This window comes from Pezoporus occidentalis, unplaced genomic scaffold (genome assembly GCF_034315485.1).
Source record: "Pezoporus occidentalis ecotype Australia unplaced genomic scaffold, CSIRO_AGI_Poc_V1 ctg418, whole genome shotgun sequence".
NCBI lineage: Eukaryota > Metazoa > Chordata > Aves > Psittaciformes > Psittacidae > Pezoporus > Pezoporus occidentalis.
In genome coordinates, this window is record NW_026915745.1 from 83,138 (window position 1) to 109,679 (window position 26,542).

The 26,542-nt window shown below is 52.2% G+C and overlaps 1 protein-coding gene across 3 annotated transcripts in view; it reads right to left on the reverse strand.

Annotated features, from left to right (window-relative positions):
* DIP2B (disco interacting protein 2 homolog B) overlaps positions 1-26,542 on the reverse strand; it is a 64,335-nt gene that overhangs the window by 26,789 nt on the left and 11,004 nt on the right. For 2 of the 3 annotated variants that reach the window (XM_062634169.1, XM_062634168.1), the window contains exons 2-5: positions 10,680-10,751; positions 4,758-4,901; positions 2,243-2,368; positions 475-687 (exon numbers count right to left, since the gene is read on the reverse strand). In XM_062634169.1, the coding sequence (XP_062490153.1) occupies positions 475-687; positions 2,243-2,368; positions 4,758-4,901; positions 10,680-10,751 (555 nt within the window). The remainder of the gene's footprint in view (positions 1-474; positions 688-2,242; positions 2,369-4,757; positions 4,902-10,679; positions 10,752-26,542) is intronic. The other variant, XM_062634170.1, reaches the window with a different exon arrangement.

Consider the following 26,542-nt stretch of genomic DNA (forward strand, 5'->3'; position numbering starts at 1 on the left):
GGTTCTTTTGTCTTTCCTAGCACAAGCAATAAACCTGACAGCAGAATGAGAGCGTTAGAACACAGCATTCCCCCCACTCGGTGTGGAATTCATCAGGACCCAGCTGCCGAGTGCTACTTGCATACAGCAGCTCTGTACACGCAGTAGCTTCCAACAGCTGTAGACATAAGCAACACGGTATACAGAGATCAAGTTGTGCCTCCTGATGCTCCCAGGCCTGTCAGCACAGCCCGGAGTCTTTCCTACTTCCACAAGCTCCTGCTCCCAACTTCCCCGTTTGCGACCAACTCTGCACCCTGAAATTCCTCAGGACAAAAACCACTGGATCAGAAGGTACAACTGCAACAATCCTAACAAGTGCCAGCAAATCTGACTGAGCTCTGGATCCGACTCTCCCTTATGCAAAGGACAGCTCCAGCTTTACGAACACAATCTGAACTCGAAGCAGTTTTTCTGTTCGTACCCATCTCCTACCTATTCGAGTATTGGCAAATACATCAGCTAGTGACCCACTGGTCCCTTTGCCTTCTCCATGGGAAAGTGTAGAGGATGCTGATGAAGATGTGGATGACCCCTGAATAGATCGGTTGATCCAAGACTCAGCATTCTGTAAGCTCTGATGCAATGCAGCAGAAAGAGCAGCTTGGCGCCTTAGCGAGCCCTCATCCTCGGATGCGGAAGACGTGTCTGTGTGGAAGCAGAAAAGAAAATCTAGCTGCTTAGGGAAAAGCACATCACATGGAACATGCTCTCGTTGCAGTCCACAGAGCAACGGCTTCTTGGAACACGAAGATCCTCTTCCCACAGGCTGTGTCAAACAAGGTTACAGTGGCCAAAGGAGAGGTTAAAGCAGCAGACATCTCCCATGTGAACACATTTACCCCTGGTGGTTGCCCCCTGTTTAAAGCACGCAACAGATTCACCTCCTCACAGCAGCCTTCCCCTGGGTTCCCTTTGTCTTGCCATTATGCTACGACATCAGACGCTGCCTTGCCTGACTTTGGTGACTCCGAAATGGAATCGGGGTCCAAAGTGGAAGCTCACAGGAGCAAAGCAGAACGCGGGCACTGGGAACCCAGCGCGCCAGGGCCACGTGCAGCAAACGCCTGCACTGTCTGATGTTCGGAAGGGGTCCCTTTCAATAGCAGAAAACAAGGCCCAAAAAACCCAATCCCAAAGGAAACTACACTGAGGAATTGCATCCTGTGCCTCCCAGAGAACGGATGCCTCCTCTGTCCTAAGGCTGTGAGCTCCTTATTCATTTATCATGAGGAAAGCACTCACTGCTTGGGCTCTGAAGCTGTTACATGCATTCAGCTGGGCTTTGGCCTGACTCTTGTGTGTGCTTCAAAGGCACTGCCTGTCTGTACTCTTACATTATTAAACCACGTTCCACCTACTTGCAGAAGTAGAATGCAGACAGGAGCTGAAGGAAAGGCTGATTCCAGACACACTCTAAATGCTAACCTTTACAGGTGCGGGGACCAGAGCTCAATGTGCTGTTGTCCTGGACAAACAAGTACAAAGCACACCAGGAACATGCATCAGCCCCCAGGAGAAGGGAAAACCAAAGGAGGAGGAGGAGGAGGAGGTACAGGGATGAGTGCAGGGGCCTGGCAGAGCAGTCTCAGCGAGGTATGAATTCACAATGGGATATGAATTCATAGCGTTAGATGTCTTTGTCAATCCAAATGACTGTGATGCTTCTGCACAATGAGACACAACATAAAGGATTACACACACTCATGTTTAAGCCAGTGCATACAGCTGCTTGAAAACAGGGAGTTATTAATATCACATGCACTATTCAGACACCACGTTATCCGAGGAATTCTGCTGCAGCCGTTACATGGGACGGGTTAGGAAGGAAAAGTCCTGCAAGGTGTGGAATCCCACAGGACCCCCTCCGAGGTCCTTGCCCCGGAACGCACATCGCTGCCCATCCTTCACCTGTAGGTTAAACACCCAACCTCAACAGCACCAAAACGTGACTGAAGCAAGGGCAATAGGTGGGAGGGAAGCCAAAGAAGCAGCCTCAGTCCAGGAATCCTGCTTCAGCTCCTGCCAATGGATTCTCTGCAAGAGGAGGCATTTTCGCAGCCCCAACAGCAAGCAGCTGCCCAGAGGTAGGAAGAGAACAGGAGGAACACGCTGCCACGGATGGGCTGAAGGGCTCGGGGGGCTTTGCTTTGGAACCTGTTCCTGGTGCACATCTCACCCTCCAACACCGCAAGAGCCTAACCTGGAGGGGTGCAGGCATCGGCTGGAGACTGCACGAAGGTGGAGCGCCTCTTTGTCGGCATGGGCAGGGCCATCTTCTGCTCTTTGTGCTTGGCCAGCGCTGCCTGGACCGCTTCCGTGTGGATATCTGCGAAGGAGGAGGGCGCACGCTCAGCTCTGCAGGAGCAGAGGAGGCAGAACAGCACAGCGGGCTCGCACCCGCTTGCGCAGTGCCCCCCTCTCACCGCACCCGAGCACACAAGTGCGTTTTGCCGTCTCGGGACAGTATCACACAGTATCACAGTATGCTAGAGATTGGAAGAGACCTCGAAAGATCATCTAGTCCAATCCCCCTGCCGGAGCAGGAACACCTAGACAATGTTACACAGGAATGTGTCCAGGCGGGCTTTGAATGTCTCCAGGGAAGGAGACTCCACAACCTCCCTGGGCAGCCTGTTCCAGTGTTCCGTCACCCTCACTGAGAAGAAGTTTCTTCTCAAGTTTAAGTGGAACCTCTTGTGTTCCAGTTTGCACCCATTACCCCTTGTCCTGTCATTGTTTGCCACTGAGTAGAGCCTGGCTCCCTCCTCGTGACACTCCCCCTTTATATATTTATAGACACTAATAAGGTCACCCCTCAGTCTCCTCTTCTCCAAACTATAGAGACCCAGCTCCCTCAGTCTTTCCTCATAAGGGAGATGCTCCACTCCCTTAATCATCTTGGTTGCCCTGCGCTGGACTCTCTCCAGCAGCTCCCTGTCCTTCTTGAACTGAGGGGCCCAGAACTGGACACAATATTCCAGATGGGGTCTCACCAGGGCAGAGTAGAGGGGAAGGAGAACCTCTCTCGACCTACTAACCACCCCCCTTCTAATACACCCCAGGATGCCATTGGCCTTCTTAGCCACAAGGGCACAGTGTTGGCTCATGGTCATCCTGTCGTCCACTAGGACCCCCAGGTCCCTCTCCCCTACGCTTCCCCTTCCAAAAGAGGGGAACGGAGGTTGCCGAGGGCAGCAAGCTGTTAGCAAGGCCGGGGTTTTTAGCCTGGAATCCTCTGGATTAGGCAACACATTCTTGCGTCTCTAGCATCTTTGGTAGAAACCCCAACCCAACCAAGGGGTGCCCTAAAACACGCTATAAATACACGGATAAGCTACCAGTGTACACAGCCCCAGGTGCAACCCTGCCCTAGAAACGGACAGGTTCTGAGCCAGTTGTGCCATTCAGGAAACCCTTATGTTCAAAACCCTGGATGGATGCAGATTTCATAGAGTCATGGAATGGGTTGGGTTGGAAAGGGCCTGAAGCTCATCCAGTTCCAACCCCCTGCCATGGGCAGGGACACCTCACACTAAACCATCTCACCCAAGGCTTCATCCAACCTGGCCTTGAGCACTGCCAGGGATGGAGCATTCCCAACCTCCCTGGGCAACCCATTCCAGTGCCTCAGCACCCTCACAGCAAAGAATTTCCTCCTTAGATCCACTCTAAACTTCCCCTGTTTCAGTTTGAACCCGTTACCCCTTGTCCTGTCACTGCAGTCCCTAATGAAGAGTCCCTCCCCAGCATCCCTATAGCCCCCTTCAGACACTGGAAGCTGCTCTGAGGTCTCCACGCAGCTTCTCTTCTCCAGGCTGAACAGCCCCAACTTCCTCAGCCTGTCTTCATAGGGGAGGTGCTCCAGCCCCTGCTCATCCTCATTGTCTCCTCTGGGCTTGTCCCAACATTTCCATGTCCTTTTCACGCTGAGGACATGCTGATTTCATGTAAATCTTACAAGGTACCAACTGCAGCTCTAAATATGAACTGACTGCAAACTGCAGCAGGCTAGGGCACGAGGCTTCAATCCCTCTGTGCACCTCCAGAAGGAAGATACCTCACAGGTGATGGGAAGGCTACTTACTAAAAGAATACTACAACAAAGGAGGGCCCATTTACATTAATTTCCCAGATTGATGTATTTTAATTGTGCTTTGCCAAAACTCAGGAAATTGGGCTCTTCTAAGACTTTCTGCAGTGATAGCAGTGGAGAAGGTAGAGCTGAGCTACTTAACTTGCCCCCATTGAGCAGAAAACTTCCATCCTGCCAAAGCAAAGTGAAAACCAAAGCCAGATGGAACCAACAAACAGGTGCTGCCACCTTCTCCTTTCCTTAAGTGGAGAAGGGACCTGCAGGGTGCTAGACAGGCACTGCTGCTGCTCTTTGGAAGCTGAGATGCTCTCACCCATGCAGAAAGCCAGCTCCCAGAGCAGACAGGCACAGATCTGCACCTCTCACTTCCCTGCAGCTGGTTACCTATAGCCATGGCTCAAATAACCTGGCCAATGACCTGCACTGAAGAGCTGCATTCAGGGCACAAAATCACGGCGGCAAAGCGTTACCTGCTGCTTCTCTTCACGTTCTGCTTGATTCAGTTGTACAAGTCTGATGTTTCTTTACCCAGAACAAACAACAGGCTGGATTCCTTGGGAGGACACAGCACCTTCGTCCCTGTGCACAGGGATCCCAAGGGAACTCCTGCCTTTGCCCTTACCCGATCGATAACGTTCATCTCTGGCTCCCCCTGAGCGAGCGCGGTGGAACTTGGATGCTGAGGATGAGGCTGGTGCTGAGGCTGGCGTGGCAGACGGAGCGGGCATCTGAGGTTTGGGTTCCTTCTGTACCGCTGGCTCAGCCCCTGCAAAACAGACACGGCTCCCTGAGAGCAGGCAATAGGAACAGCTTTCATTGAGCAGACTTCCCTCTGACCATAGAATCGCAGGATTTCCCCCCTCTTTTTTGGTAGCAAAGTGGCTCTAATTAGCACATGACTACATCTGCCTAATTACACCCTTATCAGTTGATAAACCTGCCCCTTCTTCTTTGACCTTAGTCTTAAGCGGTTTCCCAAGGGGTGATAAGGCACTTGAAGCAAGAGACATCCTACGGCACACCTGAAGCAGGGGACATAACCCAGCTAGCAGGGAGAAAGGAGGTGAAGCCACCCCTAAAGGATCCAGCACAAAACACAAAAGCAAAGGTGATGGGATCCAGAGAAATCCCGAGAAATTAAAGGCAGGCGAGTCCTGCACTTCCACACAGCTAACAGAGCCACTTGCAGTGGTTTGGGATTTGGGATTGGTCTGGTTTCCTCTCTGTTTTGCCGTGTTTCCAATGGGAACAGGTCTGCACCACACCATCATCACTGCACGAAGATGGAAGAGAAGGAGCAAGGTATGTGAACTGCTTTTAGAGATGACACTCACATCAGTCCCCTTGTAGGCACCGCTGCTGGGGGCACAGTGAGCAAAGAGGTCTTAATATCCCATTACCCCCAATGAAGTTTGAGTTGAGAAGAACCCATAGGAAAAGATGGTGAGAAGCTGGGCTCATTCCTCAACGTTCCAGTGACCACTGATGAGAAAACCACGAATACATGGAGCTAAAGAGATGATCCGATGAGAAATTCCCACTTCCCATCGATCAGGGACACCGGGAATCGTTGCCTCTGCACTACCAACCCTAAAAGGAATCTGTGCAGCAGTGGGACCTCCTTCCAAGCTCAAGCCAAGAGCTCATTGAGCTGTGATGGCCTGCAGGCTGCCACCTCCAGCCATGCAAAAAGAAGCGCGCTTGGGTCATCGGAATACGCGCCGCTTCCGCATGCGCACAAACTCCCGTGGGATTGGAGAAGGGAAGAGGAAGCCACAAATCCCGGGCTCCAATTCCAGTTACGCCACTTTCCTAGTGTGTGGGTTTAGGGAAACAGCTCAAGGCAAGTGCCTCGAGCTCAGGGAGCTCACGATGCCAGCCAATCCCACCCAATGAATTTGCAGGTCTTCAACCATGGTCTCCAGCTCCCAACATCCAGAAGAGCAGAGCATCAATGGAATGGCACGGCAAAGCAAGCCAGCAATAAATGCTTTGGGAAAAACCAGGAATACAGGGGGTCGTGCTCATGGAAGAAGCTCTCCTAACCCCTGGCTTCGCTGTCTGGCCTGGGAGCACCTCTTCCTCAAATCTTCAGTGGCTCCACTGGTGATACCAGCACTCAATGGAGGCAAGGGACCAAGCTGATGGATGAGCTCTTCTTTAAGGTATCGTGCCAAAAAATGAGAACCTTTATTTCTGGTTGAAAAGAAGATATCCTGCTAGCCAGGGATGCAAAGGATGTCATTCCCCATTTTCACTGGTTTTTTTTGGATATCACGCCACAGAGCTCTGCAGTCACGCATCGAAACGCAACCATCACCTGTACAGAGATGCCAGCAACATAAAAGGTAGAACAGTAAAGGATAAGAGACTTCATAGAATCCCAGACTGGTTTGGGTTGGAAAGGACCTTAAAGTTCCTCCAGTTCCAACCCCTGCCACAGGCAAGAACACCTTCCACTAGGGCAGCTTGCTCCAAGCCCCATCCAACCTGGCCTTGAGCACTGCCAGGGATGGGGCAGCCACATCCTGTGGTGTAGGTGCAGGATGTGGTAATCAGAAGGTAATCCTGGACCTGAGAGCAAGGAGTTCAATTCAGAAGCTCTTTACCCACATGCAAAAGAGCCAGTGTCTGTGTCCCCTTCCTGTCACTGATGACCAGTTGAACATCTCCGTAGCACGTATCTGCCTTCATCGAAACCAAGGAAGCTTCATTTTGATGCAAAGACAACCTCCCCGACTGAGCTCGATGCCTTCTGATCAGCACTATTTACAAATTCAAGTACCCACTAGATGTCAGCAGCAGATTTACCACTATTGCAAATGAATTATTCCATTCCCATTCAGTTCTCCTGCAAGTCTTGCAACAGCATCTCGCATTGCAAGGCAAACACGACATCCCGTTTACAAAGGGATCAAACGTGCCTGTAAGTGACATGACACACCAAGAGCGAGCTCTTTGTTGAAACAGTTTGCTCTGACACAATAACATGCTCCAGAAGCCTAACAAAGCACGCACAGATGAGGGAAGAAGCGCACAGCTACAGTACATCACCAGTGGTTAGACAACAAAGCAGAGCAAGTCAGCTCAACCTGGCAGGTGATAGGTGACTTCTGTGGCATTCCCTTTACAATAACCCTGCTGTAGCTGCAGTTTCTCTGCTGGCAGGATCCTGATTTAGGGAGACACAAAAAACCTCAGATTCCCTTTGGAAGGATGCTACGGATCTTGCAAGAGTTTATGCTAAGCGGAACTGATGGCTCTGGGATCCTGTGCTTTGTTGAAGAGGTTCAGGGATTCAGGTTTATTCCTTAATACAAAGAGGTTTAGATTAAAAGAATCACTGCAAGCATCAGGTAGGATGAGCCACAGGGATAGCTGCTGCCATTAATAACAGGCACAGGAGGTGCTGGATTCACCTGAGACAAGCAAAGCAGCAGGCAAACCTGTTATGCTGCTGGCCTGCACACAGGCTGGAACAGAAGGGCTGCTGTTGGACCGGCTGCTCCTCGTAACAAGATGGGTTTCTTCAAGCCACAGCTAAATAGCATGGAAATAAGAAAGTGGAGGATCTCGGGTTCACAGGTCAGCCTCAACAGCACCTCCAGAACACAGGACACAGCCCTTGCTCAGCAGCAAGCTGCCTTCTCCTACTGGGAAAGCTGGAAACTCACCCGATTCAGGACATTCAGGGACCTCTGCAGCAGTTCCAGGGATTCAGCTCTGCCTTGTACAGGGCAAGAGGTGGGAATTCAGGTGTTCCATTGATCTAGCCCTGGGTATTACCCCAAAGATGGATCTGCTTTACCCGCACCACAACAACAGGGAGGAGGCGCGAGCGCGCCCCAGCAGCCACGCTGAAGGTGCTCTGTGGACGTTATTCCCTTTGCAGTCAGCACAGGAAGCGAATGCAGGATCTTCAACAGCACCAAAACGTTCTCTGCCCCGGTCTCTGGGCAAGGGCTGCTCCTTTGGCAAAGGCATCTGCATCTGCACTGCTGCAGCTGCACTGCTGCAAATGCTTTTCCAGATACGGAGCAATCAATCCGGGCAGGAGCTGCTCCCCTCGGCAGAGGCTTGCCTGCAACCTGCAGCCCAAACCAGCTCCAAGAGGCGCTTTCAAAGAGCACTTTTCAACCCAGGAACAAACTCCCACCGTGCTGTGGTTTTCCATAGGGAAAGAAAACGTTTTGGTGCTCACAAACGTCAGTGATGCTCCCATAGAAGCAACGCCCCAAGGCAGCCAGCCCCAGTCTGCTCCAGAAGGCTTTAGGGTTAAACCTCTTGCAGTTACACGTACCAGGAAGGCACTGGGGATGGGATGCCAGCAGTTTGCTCTTAGTGGTGTAACGTGGGTTGAGCCTGCCTGGTTTGGTTCAGCAGCAGGGAAACCAGCAGCATTCCTTCACATCCCAGCCTGGGAAGCTGCTTGAAACGCTCCCTTCCGAGGCAGCAAGCCTGGTATCACAGCTCATCACCTGAGCTCCGTGGACAGGAATGGATGCTGCACCAGGAAAACTTGTGTCTTTAGGTAATTAACATCGCTGCCTTCACTCCCCAGTAATGAGGCAAGCTCCCAGAGGCAATGTGAATGGAGCCTGCACTTAGCAATCAGCATCTCCCAAATGACAACGCTGACATGCCCTGACACGTCCCCGCAGCTGCCTTCGCCTCATTTCCCATCTGAAATGGAGACAGGCCATTAGCTGACATCAGGGAGGTGCTGGCAGAACTGGAACGCCCCAAATGCCAGCAGTAGATTTATCCCCCCCCCCCCGTTGTGGCCTGAATTAATTGTCTTCTCGTTAACCAAGTGACCTGATGCCGAATTCCTCGCGCATGACGGACACAGGGTTTACAACGGGAGATTCCCAGATCGGGGGGGGGCAACGGGATGCAAGATGCACAACTAAAGCTGGAGGGCTGAGCCAGCGCAGTGCTCCAAATCCCATCTTAACTGGTGCCCCCGGAGCTGGCTGTGGCTCTTCCTGATCCCCAGCTTTCAGAAGCACCCCAGCTCAAGCAGCAGGGCCGCAGGCAGTCCAAACGCTTGCTTTCCTCCCCACTAAACACCAGCAGAGCAAACGTGTGCGCAGTGACAGGCACGAGGGGCACAAGATCCTGTTGTCACACCGAAAGCAACTCATAGAGCTCCTGCCCCCATCAGACTCCAGCACAACAGCAAGTCTGGAGCCCCAGGCAGCACTTGGCTGGCTGGAGGGAGCCCACATTCCCTCCTAAGGCTCAGGATCAACACCGGGGCACACTCACACGCTGGACTGACAGCAAAACCTGCTTAACAAATCCCTCCTCCTAAAGGCCATAAGGAGAGGTTATTCACGTGCATTGCTTTTTGGTGCCTTTAAATAACAGAAACTGCTTCAATACGAAGGCAGCGACCGAGCCTTCAGGCTCCCACCACATCCTGCTTAGGGGGAAGTCCTCGGAGAGCTGCTCTTACCAAAACCTCACATTTGAAGGCTGAAACCCCATTTCTGCTGCCTTGCTACCTTCAGTGTGTGAACTCAAACAGAACACACCACTCTCGGGTGCGTTAGGCACCCACTATAGGGATAAGCCTTGGACAAGAGAACAGGCACCGGCTTCGGTTGACTACACAAGCAAAACGAAGCTGAGATCCAACTGGGATGGAGGAGAGCAGGAATGCAGCCATCGAGTGCTTTGGAGTGGCAGAGTCCTTTCATGCTCCTCAAGCAACGGGAAGAAGAGGTGCTGTCCTTGCAGCAGGACCTTCCCCAGGGATGCGGTGCTGGCGGTCAAGAGAGGCACTTCTAGCCTTCACCCTCTCAAACCTCTTTGGCAGCAGCTCAGTGTCAGTAAAGGACAGTAAATCCAGTCACAACTGCATCTCGTCCCCATTCACCCCCCAGACTAAGAGCCAGGCACCTTAGTTTTTAATGGGTAAGCATCTCAGTGTATCGGTAGTGCAGTTGTTTTGGGCAAGCATCCCCACTATTGGGTCTACTTTCAGCACGTCCTTCCGTTTACAATTATCCTACAAACAACATCTTGGTTTCCATCAGCTGTGTTTGGTTCAAAGTGGATGAATTCAGTCACTCCGGTCCAATAAACCCCCAAATGAGGAAAATCCTCCTGTTCCTCCATCAAGGAATTCAGAGGCTGGAAGCAGGATGCGCTCCAGCCCAGCTCTGCGGTTTAAAGAAGCTCTCAAGAATGATCCTCCAGGACCTCACACTTTGGGAATGATTCAAAGCCCCCGAGCTCTCAGCTGACAAGGGAGGAGGATGGGATTTATCTACGTGGGAGATGAAGGGAGGGCACACGAGGGGTTGAAACACACAGAGCTCTGCAGAGAGCCACCAAACAGCTCTGCAACTGCCACGAATCCCTGACGTTCAACCTGCACATGGGAACTAGAGGCAAAATGCTGCCCACGGCTTCACAGCACCCATGCAACCTCCACAGTGTGATGATCAGACAGCAAGGGAAACCGAAGAGTTCACAGATCCCCTTGATGCCAGGGCTACACAGGCTTCTTGTGCCAACTGGAACAAGCACTTACCTTGGGTTTGCGGCACGTACGGAGCCAGAAGCTTCGCTCTCTTCTTCTCATACCCCTTTTGCGTGATGTCCCCTAAAAGCAAGGCAAGAAAACTCCATTTAGCCATGTGGTGGTTTTCAGGTTGAGGTTTGTCTGCTTTTCCTTTCAGTCCCACCTAACTACAGCAGTGCAGCTGGGGAAGAAAACCTGAAGCCAAAGAAATGCGAGCACATCACGCTTTCAAAGCCGCCATGCTATGGAACACCAAACTTTCCCTTGGGATCAGGGATAGGCACTATTTAAATGCAGTAATTTGAATCAGAACAGCTATCTAAATGCAATATCAAAGCGATGGAATCCTAAAAAGGGAGTGCATGAAAATATTCTAGAACCACAAAGCCAGTTTATGCTAACAAAAGGGAGTAATTCCCAAACAAGAAAGCAAAGGGGAAGTGCAGATCCAGAGCCTGGTCCTGAACTGTTTAAGGCACCTCTGAATACCAAGCAAGGATGAACAGAGGCAGCTTCTAGACTGCCGCCCAGCAGCACGACCTATGATCCAGAGCATCACGTCTGTTTGACACTCGGTGAATACTGAAGGGGTTGTGGGTTTATTAACCTGGTAGGAGCTGTAATCCCACTCTTGTGCCTGCTGGGAGAAGCCTGCAGCAGATGCTCCATAGAAGCAAAAACAAGAAGAAGAAGACAAGAAGCGTGAGGCAAGCAGCAGGAAACTCTCCCCTTCCTTGCAAACCTGATGTGATCCTGGAGATGGACCATCTGCCTCCTGCCTTTTCTCACATCACACCCACAACAAAGACTGAAACCTGACGGGATTACCTTAAAAAGCCCTGCAGTGATTTAAGCCTTTCTGCAGCCTGAGCTGCACTTGCAACCCTTCGACTGGAAGCGACCGAACGCACGTACCACACCTGAACCATTTGGTATTGCTCACCAAATAAGCCCACGTCTGTGGTACAAGAAAGCAGGGATCACCAACAGCACGCATGCTTTGCTATGAGCCTGATCACTGCATGACACTGAGCAGCACAGGCCACTGGACCTGCTGCTGCCATACAGCATCCTGCTGCCAGACACATCCAGCCCGGTCTGGAGGCCACAGCAGGAAAGGTGATTAAAGGGCTTAGGCTCTAAGGCTCTGAACAAACCCAGTGTCTCTGCTAAAACGCTGCACCTAACGGCCCCCCTTTGGTTATGAAGGTGACTCTGCAGCACTGACATGGGTGCAGAGGGAACGCAGGACGGGAGGACAGGCAGACGCGAGCATCACCTGAACGGCCCGGGCTGAGCTGCCGGGGCCGGGTACCCGCGGGGCTCGGCGGAGGGAGGGCACCGGCACACAACGTTTTACCTCCCTCCTGCCCCACTGAGCTTGAGGCAGGCGCCAGCAAGCCCGAACAAAGCCAGCAGCTCAAAATGAGCCCGTCCACGGAGCGCTGGAAACGCCAAGCCAAGCGTTCATGTTGCATGCATGTACTGGCTGCAATACACCGCTCGGGAGGCAGGTACGCACACCTTCACAAAGAGAGCGCCGCACGGACTCAGCGCCGGCAGGGTAACATCCTGAGCCACCAAACCCATCGGCTGCCCCGAGCTTTGCCTCTCCATCTTCTCCAATGCCCCCCACTGGCTCCTTTGGGTGGCAGGAGGGCAGGAAACCCCGACCCGCGCAGGGCTTGTGCCTTGTTGAGGTTTGTCTGCAGCTTGTTATTGGGTGCTTCATTTCTCCACCAAGCTCAATGGGGGGCTCATGACACCGGTGGTTACCCACCACACGCAAGGAAACACTTGCCACAAAGCTCTTGGAATTACTAAGGAACCCCAGGATGCTCTGAACAAACACCGGCGCTTTCAGTTGAAGTGCTATGGCATCCTATGGCTCCATGCACTGGAATTCTCTCTGACCACTCATTCCACACTAATATCCTACTAAAGCAAACCCATCCTCATGGGAGTGCAGGCATCCTGGCTCACAGGCTTGCAATTGGGAGCTTAAAGCTGAGGGGAGATAGGACTGAGAGCCAAAAAGGTAACAGAAGGCTCTCCCTAAGGAAGTGTGTGTGTAGCTATGGGTGACAGGCCTCAAATTAGGATCTGATTACTACAACCACAAGAGTTACACCCAAAAATGACACCTCCAGTCCTGGAAGTGAGCGTCCCTTTAATGCACTGCACGAGTGGGGTGAATTTAGTGGGTAAAGCCTCTTCTCTCTAGTCATCCGTAGTCCAAATCAAAGCACAGAATCACCATGGGAGAGGTTTTCTCGCCCCCATCCCTTCCCTGCTTATCTCCAGGAAATGGAAAAGCCTGGATCCGAACAGAAATGCCGACTTCCTCACCAAGGCCCATAAATCACAGCAACAGGAAGAGCACCAAGACAATGGGACTGGCAACCCCGAGAGCCATTCACTCCTACTACATAAACCCGGTAACTCCTCAACCCCGCTGCCATAAACTGATGCCTTGGGATGCTTGGTGGGCCGAGTTCCTCCAGGTACCCGAAAAACCAAGCCCAGAACCACAACCCCTCTCTGCGCAGACACGAGATGCAGCGTCGCAACGAAAGCACACGAGAGCTGCAAACACAGCTTGAAAACGGTGCCTTCGCTCGTTCTTTCCTAGGAAAGAAATGACGAACGCGAGCACTGCGCAGCTCTTCTGGCCCTCTCCCAGCTCCAACTGCTTCTGCTCCCTCGCAGTCTGTATTTAACCGTACCCTAGTGATGGCTGGGCCCTGCTAAGGAAGTGGGATGCACCTCAGAAGAAAGCACAGCCTCAGCATCACTTCAGTCAAGACCCTTTTGCCACCAGGACCCTTGCGTGCCGTGATTTTAACTCCTGTCTCCCAATGTGTTCTCAGGCATCGTCACAGGGTTGGGTTTGTGTTTCTAAAGCCAAGCTGCCGAGGACCAGGCTCCCCTTCCTTCCTGCCAGCTCCATGGCAATGACAGCAACCGGCAGCTCAGGTGCAGCAGCATCTTCAGCTCCCACAGGGCCCCGGTGCAGGCTGCGCGCTCACACAGCCCATCCCCAGCACCACCACCCTGCTCAGCACCTCCGTGCCATTTGCTCCCTGTGACCCACTCAGTGTTCTTGCATCCCAAAGGCAAAGCTCCGCTGCTGACAGAGGGTAACTCGCCCCAACGCATGAGAAACGTGCTCCTGCAGAGCCACCAGCTCAGTTTTCCTGCTCATTGGATGGAGCAGCTTCCCAGAGCAAGCTTCCTGGCACCAGCACTGCTTTGCTCCAGGAATCCCTCACCTTGCTGTGCATCACCCACACCATTCCCCCCCCACTTTCAACCCTCTTCCCCCTATTTCATCTGTTCTCTCCACAGCCTGAAAAGAAGGATTTCAAGACACCCTCAAGACACAGCTGGCCTTGCAAACAGGCAAGAGTGGATTCAGCATAGGGAACAACTCCGGATTGATGGTCTGCAGAGACAAGTTCAACTGGGGAGCAGCTTTTCCCTGCCTTGGAATGCCCTGACTGCAGACACCGTGGTGATGAAATCCAGGAGCTCTGCGTAACCAGAATTCCCTAGGGAACACAGGCCAGAGTGGATCCTGAGCTTCCTTTTCCCTGGGATTCCCCCAGTTCCTTGGGAGGAAATGAGAACTGATCCTCCCCACGCAAACCCCATCCGGATGCTCCGACCACGGCGAGTGCAAGAGACGGCCACAAACAGAGGGGTCTGGGCGTACCCTGAGCAGGAGGAAGCCTGGGGAGCTGCTGCCCTTAGCCTGGAGGTTCCACCTACACCCAAATGAGGGGAGGGAGAAGCTGAGAGCCCCAGGCTCGCCGCCCTGTGACGCCAGGCTGCTTTTCAGCAATTAGAGATGCTCACCTCCTTCCAGCCCGCGGTGCTCCATCAGCGCAAGGTGGTAACACCAGCTAATCCTGCTACGCGCAGACAACGCTCCTCTTTCAACATCCTCGCTCCCCTTCCCTCCCCCTGGAAGGAGCACGCTGATTCATTTACTGTCCAACAAAACCATCATTAACTCCAGAGGAGGAATCCAGGCGAACGATCACGTAGCGCACAGCATCTCCCCAGCAAAGCCTCCAAAGGAGGCAAATCGGGAAGCTTAGGATTGCGGCTGGGAAAACAAAGGTTTCTGGGCTTAAAACCATCACGCAACGGTGATGTTGCCAGGAGTTTATAGGGATGGAGAATGGTGGAAACGGCTCCGTCAGCCCCCAAACACAGGCAGCTTGTCTAAGAGCAATAGGATTGCAACAAAGAGAATATCGACTCTGTTAGCCCCACTGCATCTGTGTTTTAGGTCTCACCCCTGTAATGACCTGGCCTTTCTTGCCCACTCCCCTGCTTCACCTCAAGGCACACGGCAGGCATCATCTCCCCCTACGTTTATCACCCCAAACTCCTGCTGAAGGAGCACAGCCCAAAAGGGCTTGGTTTGGGCTTTCCTGCCCTTGGCCAGAAGCAGGCACCAAACTGCTGGCAATGAAATGCAACTGGAAGTCCCCAACGTTCTTTTGTTGCATGCCGCTTCCACACAGGGTCCGTGAGTGGGCCTGAAGCGTTAGGGGGCACGGTTGGGAGGTCCAAAATGGGGAAGGAAGGCACTTCAACCCTTAGGACTGGCTCTGCTATGGCCTAGGCAGGAAACAGGCATCAAACCCATCAGCGCAGCACAGCACATAGCTAAGAACTTGTTGTTGCCACGCATTCATGTACCTGCAGGTCACTGCCACCTTTCTTCTGTCTCCTGCATGGTTGACAACTTCCAGGCATCCTGCGCTCCCCCCGCGTGGCATCAGCAACCCCAAAGCCAACCCTGGAACCCTTCAGCAAGGGCTGGGTGCTCAGGCAGACCCTACCTGCTCAATGCTCTCGCGCTCCTCACGCTCTTTGCCTGGGACTCCAGCACAGAAGCCGTGTTTGGAACAAGTTCAGACAATTGCCTCTTTCTGTCTGAGGCCAAACGATGACGCAGCCTCAAAGATCCCCTCCTCCTTCCTTTGGCTGAAGCCGTCTGGCAGGTTTCCTCCTTGAAGACAACACCAAAGCCTGCACCGCGGTGCCCTCCGGAACCAAGGCACTGACTCCTCGAAAGGAAGCCTTCCTCGCTCCGTGCATCACCAGAACACCCCAAGAGAAACAGAAGAGGTTTGTGCTTTGCACTTTCCCTTTAACAGCACCATCCTGTTCCCGTTAAGAACACGAAAAGCACCCGGCGAGTCTTACAAAGCTGTGTTTGTTAAGCACCAGCATTATCCTGCTGCAGCTTCAGTACCAAAAGCTTCACAGACAGATCAGCTCCACATTAATTCCTATACACACAACAAGCCTTCTTGGCTCCAGCACTGCGGGGGCTCTGTTCCACACTTCCCAAACTCCTTTTCAAAAGGCTTATAGATGTTGCTTGACCAACCTAGAACTATTGTAATCTCAACAGGGACTGTTTCAGGAGAACACGAGTCAAGGTTGGGTTTTGCTCCGTGTCATTTAAGGTCACGGCATCACAAATCACTGCGTGCCTTAAACCTTGGGACGTGTTTTGTTGTTCCACCTTTAAACAATCAACCCAACTATCGGAACTATACTGAAAATCCCTTTAGACCAGTACTTGAGAGCTGCGGATGATCCACTGCCCTCCAGTCACCCGTGTGGGCCCATGCATTACAGGTGCCAACCGGGTGAGCTAAGGACAGATTCAGCCTTCTTTGTGTGCATGGGCAAGGGGTGACCCATGACAAGGAGATGTCACCAGATCAATTGTACCTGAAGGACCCCCCCTTCCCCATAAGAAAAGACACTGTAAAGAAAAGAGCCTCTTGTCCATGTACGACACTGGTGTTGGGTCTTCTGTTCATAGCAGACAGGACGTCCTCACTCGTGACTGTGCGTGGTTCACGCCCCATCGATGTGACCCCGGTGTTCTCAGCTTCTTCAAAGCAGCTCAAATGAGCACGGAGCCACGCTTCAAGCCATACCTGGAGCTCATCTGCATGGAGGAGCCGAGAGGCCAGAAGCACTTTGCCTTTCAGATGCTCACCTGGGATAACAGGATGCGTTGGGCCTCAGCAACTCAACTCATGCTATCGGTGAGCAACACCCACCTTTACCACAGGTAAAATGCCCAAACCCCCTTCAAACCTTGAAATACATCACTAAATTCTGTTGATAACCCTGCTAAACACAGGCCCTGCTGGCTGCTCCTAATACCTGCAAAATACTATCACTGAACACCAACTTTATGTGAGATATTGCTAAGTACGGGTGTGTAAATCTGACATGTTGTCCAGAAAAGCAACACATGCACATCAATAGCTTAATCCCTTATAAAAATAACAAATCTTGCATGAAACCCCATTGTGGGGGGGGGAATCTTTTAAATAGCAACAGCTTGGCATAGGGAAAAAAAAGGCATTTTCCATTCTGAATGCTCCAAAGGGCACCAACCCAAGGCTTTGTCACCAATAGGGTTTTACAAAATCTATGCAAGAGAGATATTTGCATCTATTTTTAATAAGGAGTCAATGAGAAGAATGTGAACGTAGACATAGGAGCACCGATCAGCGTTTATCCTAGTCCTGCATCAGAACAACGCACTGGAATAACACCTGTCCATAATACCCACAGCCTGCGCTGAGTAAAGCCAGGCACCTCACAGGGCATTTACAGCCTCCAGATGAAGTGATTCTGCCCTGAATAACAGCAGAAAATCACAGCTCTTCACTGCTCAGACCAAAGACACAAACCTACCCCTCTCCCATGGGACCGAACACTAAGGTTTCCCAGGATATGACTAAACTCCGTGCAAGGGAAACAGCCCCGTGACTCAGCACTTGCTCCGTAGGCAGGTAAATCACTGCCTCCCTTAAGGCAGACACTGATTTATCAGGGTGGTGAGCGCTGAGAAGCTTCCATCCGGCCCTGCTCCGAGCCCCTGCGCACAGCGAGCACCTCCTCCAGGAGACAGGCTGGCACGGGCAGATGGTTTTCCACATCCAGGCTGGTTTTAGTGCAGGGATCAAAACAGAACCAGAGCCACGCAGGCACCCAACGAGAGCCCCCTATCCTGCTGCGGGGTGCTTCGGCACACGTACACAGCCACCCACAGCTCCAAAGGCTAACGGTGTTTTCCCTTGGGTTTACCAAGATTCCTGTCACTCATCCCTTCCTGGCTCTCGGATGCCAAAACTTGGTCATTCTCTTGAAACTTTGATTTTCCTAACCTAAGCCAACTGCTCCTTGCTGGTAACTCCTCCAAACCCGACACCACGGCAATACCTTTGGCAAACCCATCCACAAGAGCAATTTGGATGCGCAGCCCGTTCCAGTCCAGCTGTACCTGAAGTTACTTTGTGTAATTAAATCCCAGGCTCTTGAATTAGATGGAAGAACGGGAGAAGAAAGAGTTAAGAGCAATTATTCCCTTATCTATTGATCAAGCACACTGCTCACACAAGGGATTCAGGCATGGGAATGCAACTCTGACCTTCCCTTAAACACAGTGTTAACAGCACTAACCTAGTTGGCACCTCACACCGCACAGTAGCACAGTAATTATGTATTTCCAGATGGGAAAATGCTATTCCAAATCAGAGTGGGATGAGCACAAAGATTATCCATGATGAAACAAAGGAAGGCATCTTGCTGAAAGCGCTGGCACCTCAAAGCTTGCTCCCCAAACAAAAGTAAAAGAGAAGTAAAACCAATTGGAATCCAAACAGCAGAGGGGAGGCATCGAGCGGGCCGGGTTTCCCCACGTGCCAAAGGGGCAGCCCCAAGTGTGTCTTCATAAGGATGTCACCCCCAATTCCAGAGCCAGAAACAAGAGCCCAGGGCGATGCCTGCTCAAAACACGCTGCTTTTCCCTCAGCCCTGAAACCTGAAACACAAATCACAGCCATCTGAGAGCAGCACCGAGCACCTCCTCTAGGGCAGCTCCCGTTAAACGGCCCCATAACAGGGTCCCATTACTCCAATTAAAGCAATACCACTGTTAACCTTCTACCCAGCCTCAAATCAGTGCGCGCCACTTGGCACCTCACCGGCTGAGCTCCCACCAAACTGCAGGGCTCCTGACAAAGGGGCTGCCCGCAGGCAGCCTCCAGCAGCAGCCCCAGGAGCTCTGCTGCTTGCTTCGTACAGCCTGGCCAGTGGGAACCAGAGCACCTCGTTAAAGTGATCCTGCCCCTCTGCTCTGCTCTCGGGAGACCTCACCTGGAGCACTGGGTGCAGTTCTGGGGTCCTCAGCATGAAAAGGACATGGAACTGTTGGAACGAGTCCAGAGGAGGCCACGAGGATGAGCAGGGACTGGAGCACCTCCTGTATGGAGACAGGCTGAGGAAGTTGGGGCTGTTCAGCCTGGAGCTGCATGGAGACCTCAGAGCAGCTTCCAGTATCTGAAGGGGGCTATAGGGATGCTGGGGAGGGACTCTTCATTAGGGACTGTAGTGACAGGACAAGGGGTAACGGGTTCAAACTGAAACAGGGGAAGTTTAGATTGGATCTAAGGAGGAAATTCTTTGCTGTGAGGGTGCTGAGGCACTGGAATGGGTTGCCCAGGGAGGTTGGGAATGCTCCATCCCTGGCAGTGTTCAAGGCCAGGTTGGACAGAGCCTTGGGTGAGATGGTTTAGTGTGAGGTGTCCCTGCCCATGGCAAGGGGTTGGAACTGGATGATCTTCAGGTCCTTTCCAGCCCTAACTATTCTATGATTCTATGATTCTAAATCTGCACGTGTGCATCCCAAACACAGTTCTAGAACCCCAGCCTGTGCCCAGCTCAAAGGGATGATGCCCCATAGAGCAACCCTTGCTGCGCAGAGGAGCACAGGCTCCTCTATGCAGAGCCCAGGCTATCTTTTCTGCACTGAAGAGTCCAACCCATTCAAGCTGGTTAAAGCTTGGCAAACCAGGTTTAAATAGAATGGGCAGAAGAAGAATGCACTGTGCAGCACGGCACAAGCAGCAGGTTTCAGTACAGGCTGTGTTAAGCTCTTGGTTCCATTTACATCAGCAACCATGGCTTCTTGAGGCATTCCAGTGCTAAGGAAACCACGCTGGCACATCCCCAGCAAGCCTAAGAAACCCCACTATTGTGTCAGCTGCAAGGCTCTTCACAAGCAAGATCAGGCGAGGAGTGACTTCTGCGCAGGGCTCTTTCAGCAGGCGAAAGGAGAGGCAGCATCTGCTTCAGAAGCGCTTTGTTCCGAGGCTGGAGAGCAGGATGCGGCCAAGATCCTGATGTGAAAGCCTTCAAGCTGGGTGGCACATCAAAGTAACGGGCTAAAGGCACCGTTAGCAGCAAACATGAGACCCTCACAGCACTGCTCAGCTGCGTGCTGGGAATCCACCCCACTTACTGAACACAGCCACTCCAGGGAAGGCAGGCACCTCTGCCTGCAAATCAGTGCCTCCCCATTCTGCCCACTACTAGCCCTTTGAAGAGCATGACATCCAGCTTGTGGTACCAAGCGGGCCTTGCGCTCTCTGCCTTCAAGCAGAACCCCCGTGCTACGCTCAGTAAGAGAAGGAATGGTCAGTGTGTTTGCTGGCCTCGTTATGCAGGATATTACAGTACCAGACAGCCCTTCTGATCCTTCCAAAACACATGGATTCTTCTTGCCTTGTGTCCATCCCCAGGACAAAAAAAAACCCTTTCAACACTGGCACCAGTGGACCTCGGAAACAAACAGGCTCAAGAGAAAGAAAGGTCTTATTGAACAAGCTGCCTCCAAACCCACAATTACAACTTGCACTGTGTTTTCCTACCGTGGCCTCTCCAAGGGTGCAGTCTCCCCCCTTTCCAACTCAAATAAACGCAGTTCTCAAATGTCTTACTTGTGGAGGGAAGGAGGTGGGGAGAAATCAGGATTATTTAAGAGCACCCAGTCAGCAACTTGACCAAAAGGACCGCAAACAGAAGGAACAAAAGAGCTTGCAGAAAAGATATTGCAGGTACAGATGTGGTTTAGGTTGGGAACTTCAGTCTCTGACAGCAAATTGAGACCGGGATGCTTTACAATACACTTCCATAGTACTGTGTGCCCATTGCAGACCTTGTCCCCACATCCTTGGTAAAAAGCTGCTCCTGAGAGCATGTTTTCTCTTCCAGCCTCCCCATAAGCAAGCTCCACAAGAGGAAATGCCTCTCTTGTTAGTTTTCCACTGGTGCAAAATAAAGGAGAAGGGACCCGCGGAGCAATCACAGCCAATGACTCCCAACCACCTCGCTGGAGTCTCGGTGAGTGGGGAACTGAGGCTCCCAGCAACACACAAACAGGATGCCACAAAGCTCTGGACAATCACTGCTCTGTCTGTGCAGTAACTGCAGTCTCTGCAGTGGTTTAGAGGGGCTCAGCAAACATCAACATCATCTCAATTCCTCCCTAGTCCTGCTCCACCTGGGCCTGTAAAGCTGCCGTAGGACTCAGCATCCTGCTCCTCTCCCTCCCAAAGGCAGCAGACTCCTCTCAGCAGGGCAATGGCCACTTCTGGCGTGGGCTGATGGACACACAGAAGTAATTCCTCTTGGAAAAGCAAAGGAGACAGATTAAAGCCCAATAATGTCAGTGACAGCAGCCTCGGGAAGAGCAGATGGGACAGCTTCCAGCAGCACTGTCTCCGCTGTAGAGGACTGCGGAACAGGGACTGGTCCTGCCACAACGCATCTGACACTTGTAACATTAATGAGCCAGGCCTCTAACTACACACAGGGGCTGAATAGGAATGAAAGAGGAAATGGGTTTTTCAGCTGGCACCTGGAATAAGGGCACAGCAAGCAAATACTGCTCCGCTGGCTAAGCAAACACCTCACTAGCATCACTGCGCGCATGGCTCCACGGGATTCTGACACTGCTGCACTCTGTTCCCAGGCAGGGCTGGGACTTTTGATGCAGTGGAAATAAAGTCACTGGGGTTTATTTACAATAAAAAGGGCAGAAAATACACACGTTCCTCTTGCAGCAGGTGAATTCAGCACTAAAGCTGCAGCTGAACAGCATCAACCCCAGCCTGATGCTAGGGCACAAAGCACAGCCATGAGCTTGGGTACCAAAGGCAGCTGCAGTGAGTGAGAAAACACCAACCGACCTCGAAGCTGGCTCCAAACGTTCTTCAGACCAAATGACCTCATGCCCTGGAAGGCACCGAACCTGCACCACATCTGCCCTGGTGTCCTGCGCTCTGCACTTGAGCAAGGGAAGAAGCCTGATGTCTACAGGTAAAACTTCCTGCTGTATTCGCACTGCCAAGCTGCAGTCTCTCCAAGATCAAATCTCCCCCCAAAATGGGTCCAAAACGATAAAGTATCATTTATATAAACGTCTGAACACCCAACAGCAGCGTATTAAACCCATTTCAGCCCTAACCAAGTGGACGCTGAACACTTCCTTGTCCCCACAACACCCACGTTGGCCCTGTGAAAGCAACGAGAGCAGTGATTTCTGTCACGGCACAAACACTGGGGCTTCACGAGGCCAGCATCAGAGCCTGGCTGTGGATGAAGCAGAGGGAGAACAAGCAGTGGTGGAGGCTCTTTGAAACCTGCTCACAGCACAGCTGAGCGCATCCATGTCCCTTCGCTCTGGAGTGATAACACACACCAGCCTTTATAGGCAAGAAGAAGCATTCCTTGGATGGGGTACAGTATTTGCTTGGCTGGACTCTAGCTGGAAGACAAGGAGGAACGGCTGGGTGCACTTCATGGTTGATGGCAAAGTTACTCACTGAACAGCGTGAGCTCCTTAGAGGCATTCCAGCCATAAATCAGAACCCAGAAAGCCACTTCCCGCATGGGAAGTGAATCAGAATGCTCTCTCAAGTTGTCCTCACAGGCACCACCGGAGGGAAGAAAGCCTGACAAATCTGCTAAAAGCCTCAAGAAGCCTCAATGAAATATTAATGCTCTGAAAATGATGAGGCCAGCACAAGTCTCCTTTGCCACTCCAGCTCTGCACAGCCCAGAGCAAGAGATGAAAGATTCCTTGCAAACACTGATGCCCAGATGGAACTCTGGATAAAGCAGAAAAACCCCAAGGCTGGAAGAGCAACAACCAGCAAAATGTGCTCCCAGTAAAGCAGTAACAGGAGTTAAGGGTTATAATGTCAGCAAAGCAAAGCAGAGGCACGAGGTTATCACCACTGCACCGCACTGGGCACGAAAACCCGTGCTGAAGATAAAGTTGGAATCACTCCCTCCAAAGTCCCCCTTTTTGATGTGTTCAGGAGGCCCAGCTTCAAGTGAGGTCCCTCCCTCAAGGAGGGATGCTCCCATAGGGCTGCCTTCCAGTAGTTTAGGGATGGTTGGGTTGGTGCCTTCTTGCGATGCTCCCTCATCTTTCAGTCACTTAACAGAGAACTCTCCCCATCGCCTCCAATGTGAGGATGTTTGGCTGGTCAGGCCTTAATAGCAACCTGGAATGACTTGCCAGAAGCTCCCAAAACCCTTTTAATTGACCGATGACATCCATTCATTTTAATGAGAGTGAGATCATATTTGCATGCTTGGTTCTGCAACACAAGGAAAGCAAAGGTGACTGCAGCTGCTCTCAGCAAGAGCCAATCTCCCTCCAAGGTGCAAGCAGAATCACTTTAAGTAACAAACTAATCTTTATTGCTTTATTTCTCATTAGCACTTAATTCTAACATTATTAGCCTGTGTTTATGGCCATGTAAAAGCCCAGGTAAACCCTCCAGCTTACTGCAAAGAAGCCTGAAGCGCTCATTCCTCTGCAGCGAGCACCACAGGGGATCATACAACACTGAAACAGCCCAGCATCACCTGGAAAAGCAAGCTGGGAATGGCAGAGGGTCTTCCCTTGGACTCCTTGGTGGGGACACAGTGATTATATCTGATTCCACATCACACCTGCTGTAATAAACCACGAGGAAGCCACAAACGACTGCAGGTGCAGGGGACAACTGCAGATGCTTGCGAGGCTGCTGCCTCAGCCCCACACCGTGACCTTGGCAAAGTGATTCCAGGACCGTGGCCTAATTTCACCTCTGTTTCAGCTGGTAAGGAGAAGGCAGGCACTTTCCAACCCTCTCCCTTTAGCTCAGTAACCGCAGGAGCCCCATCTCTTCTAAAGCCTGGAAACCCTACAGCATACTGTGGTCTGCCCCTCCAAAGAGCATCCTAACTGCAGTCTTGCTCCTCTGCCTTACAACCCAACCCAGTACCTGTGCTCTCTCCTGTTTGGCTCCAGCACGATTCAGTATCCCTCTCCAGTCCATTCTGCATCATTCTAAGTACTAGTTTCTATCCTCCTTGGTCACACTGTTAGGTTAATAGGGATTCTCCACCCCAGCACGTGCCAACGTGCCCAGCTCACCACTGAAGAGGGCAGAACTTCACATTCCCTTTCGTTTCTGCTGCAGATGACAAGATAAAAAGCAGTTGGACGTGAACCATCTGTTACTGGGCCTGATGGAGCCATAATCACCAGGTACCAACCGTGTCAAAGAACACTCCAGGATTCATCATCCCAGCGTCAGTGTCGTTATTAACAGGGAGATGCTTGGGTCTGTTTGATAAAATCCCATGTTCACAGCACGCTTTGCTTTCAACTCCAGCAATAGCAGCCCTTCTAGAGCAATGTGAAGGGCCCCAGACAGGGCTACACAACGTAAGGGGATGGAGCGGAGCAGGACCTGGTGACAGCACTGATTCCAGCCAATCTATTGGGCCAAGGAAGGGGAACTGAAGGGTTACAGAGAGCCTGCAAGCAGCAAAAGCTCTGGAAAAGGAGGAGTGCAGGCAAGAGGCACTGGTTTGGACTGAGGCCCTGGGATTTGTTCGGGAAGGCTTGCCTGCTGACTCCATATGGTTCATGTAAGGAGAACCTGTGCCATGCAGTGCAAGTCTCCTGAGAGAAATGATGCTGTGTGGGAAAGAAAGCAACCGCTTCTCATTACCCCTTGTACAACGGGCTCATTTCAGTCCTCTGCGGCATGATACCTGCAGCAAATTCCCTGTGCACACACAGGATTGACTACTAAAAGAGGGGAAAACCCCAACCTAGTGCAGAAATGCAGCCTGCCAGAGTCAAGCACTACACAGACAGCACTGTGTCTGCAGCTTATGAGCTGTAAATCACTCCAAGATCGTTCCCTGCAGGCAGAAGGGACCTGGCAGAGCGGCTCGGATCTGACAGTGCCCGTTTCTAACCTGCTTCTATTTTGCTCCCGGAGCTTGTGTCTCCCCTTTATTCCAGCCCCCGGCAAGCTGAGGAGGAGGAAGTCATCCCACGGAGGAACCAGCCATCCCGGGGGCAAGGCAGCAGAGCCATCCCCTTCCCTGTGATCAGCACGAAGCCGCTTCAGTCAGAGACCGGTTCTGAGAGCTCCTTTGCTGGTGGTTTGGTTGCAGCAGGGGGGTTAAGAGCTGCAGTGACAGACCCGAGGAACCCAGTGCAAGATCTCAGCCTCCAAACGCAAGCACCAGGACCCGAGGAGCTAATGCGGGCTGACACGCAGAAGTGTGCAATCATTTCCAGGCGGCTGCCTTCATCTTCTTTACATAGGAGGCCAAGGAAGCCCCCGGGGCTGTACCAGTGCCTAAATGGGCGCAGGTTTCCTTTAGTCTCTAACAAAGGCTTCAAGCACTTGGCGAGCTGCCCCAGCCTCTTCGCATGTGCCTCCATCCCCAGGTAGCGCAGAGCAGCTCGGGACGCGCGCCCTGCACAAGGCAAGAGCTGAAGGAAACCCAGGTCAGCTTTTCCCCTCTGTGGGGTAACTCCCTGGAACAACCAGCAGAGCCTTTGCCATTTACGTATCTGACAGCAGGTACCACTCAAGGCTCACACATGAACTGGTTTAGTGAGTTACGAGGAGAGATGCTGCCTGCAGCTGCTTGGGGCAGGATGTGCTGGAGGAGCAGAAATCTGCCTTTCAACCAGGAATCTATGAGACAGCTTCAAACGATCCCTTTGAGAGGTGGAAACCATCCAGCAAAGGCCAGCTCGCTCCAGTGGGGAGGCCTTCTGTCACACTGCACCCACAGCAAAGCCAACGTGGTCTTGATAGCAGAATGACAGAGCAGAGCCAGCTCTTCCGTGTCCTGCATCTCTCCACTTCCATCCTCCCTTTCTTGGACCGTCCGCAGGGCATCCTCTCCTCATGGCAAGTATTCCCCCGCAATCTGTTCTGTTTATTAAGCCTGTCAGCTCCTCAATCCACATCCCTGAACCAGCACAAGCCAGAGGTGGTCTCTTCGCACGGCAGAGCACCAGAAAACAGCACACACGCTCCGGGCTGTATCGCTGCCAGATCCTCCCTAAACTGAAGCCAGATTCAATGCTAACAGAAGACTTAGTTACTCCTTCCGCAGTTCTCCACACCAAGTCTTCCCTTTTAGCCTCCTTGTCCAGCTCAGCTGTGTCTGTGCTGGAAGAGGAGCGTGCCTGCAGTGCTGCACAACACCTCCGTGCCCTTCCCGTTGCTTCATGGCTCACAGGAGGGTGCTCTGTCACCTCAAACACGAGAACATCAACGGTGATGTTACAGCACCCTGCGTGACATGGAGAACCCAGTCAGCATCACTTACCTCACCTCACATCCTCCCGCTCCTGTTGCTTCGCTGAACCCACCTACATCTCCACAAGGTGAACAAGGAGAAGCATCACCTTCGCTGCAGACTCCATGTGGATGGAGGAGAGGGAACCTCCATAAACCAGCGCCTGCAGGGCTCTGCCCTTCTCCATCAGGTTCAACACAAGCAATTGCCTTCACACCGCACACTGCAACCCTTTCAGGCCAAGAAGGATGAGTGCAGGTGAGCTGCATGAGACAAACCTCTACAGCTCTTTCCAGCCAGCCCAAAGGAGAGCAGTCAGTCCAGAAGAACAACGCAAAGCAAATGGGACGTGCTTGGATGAGAAC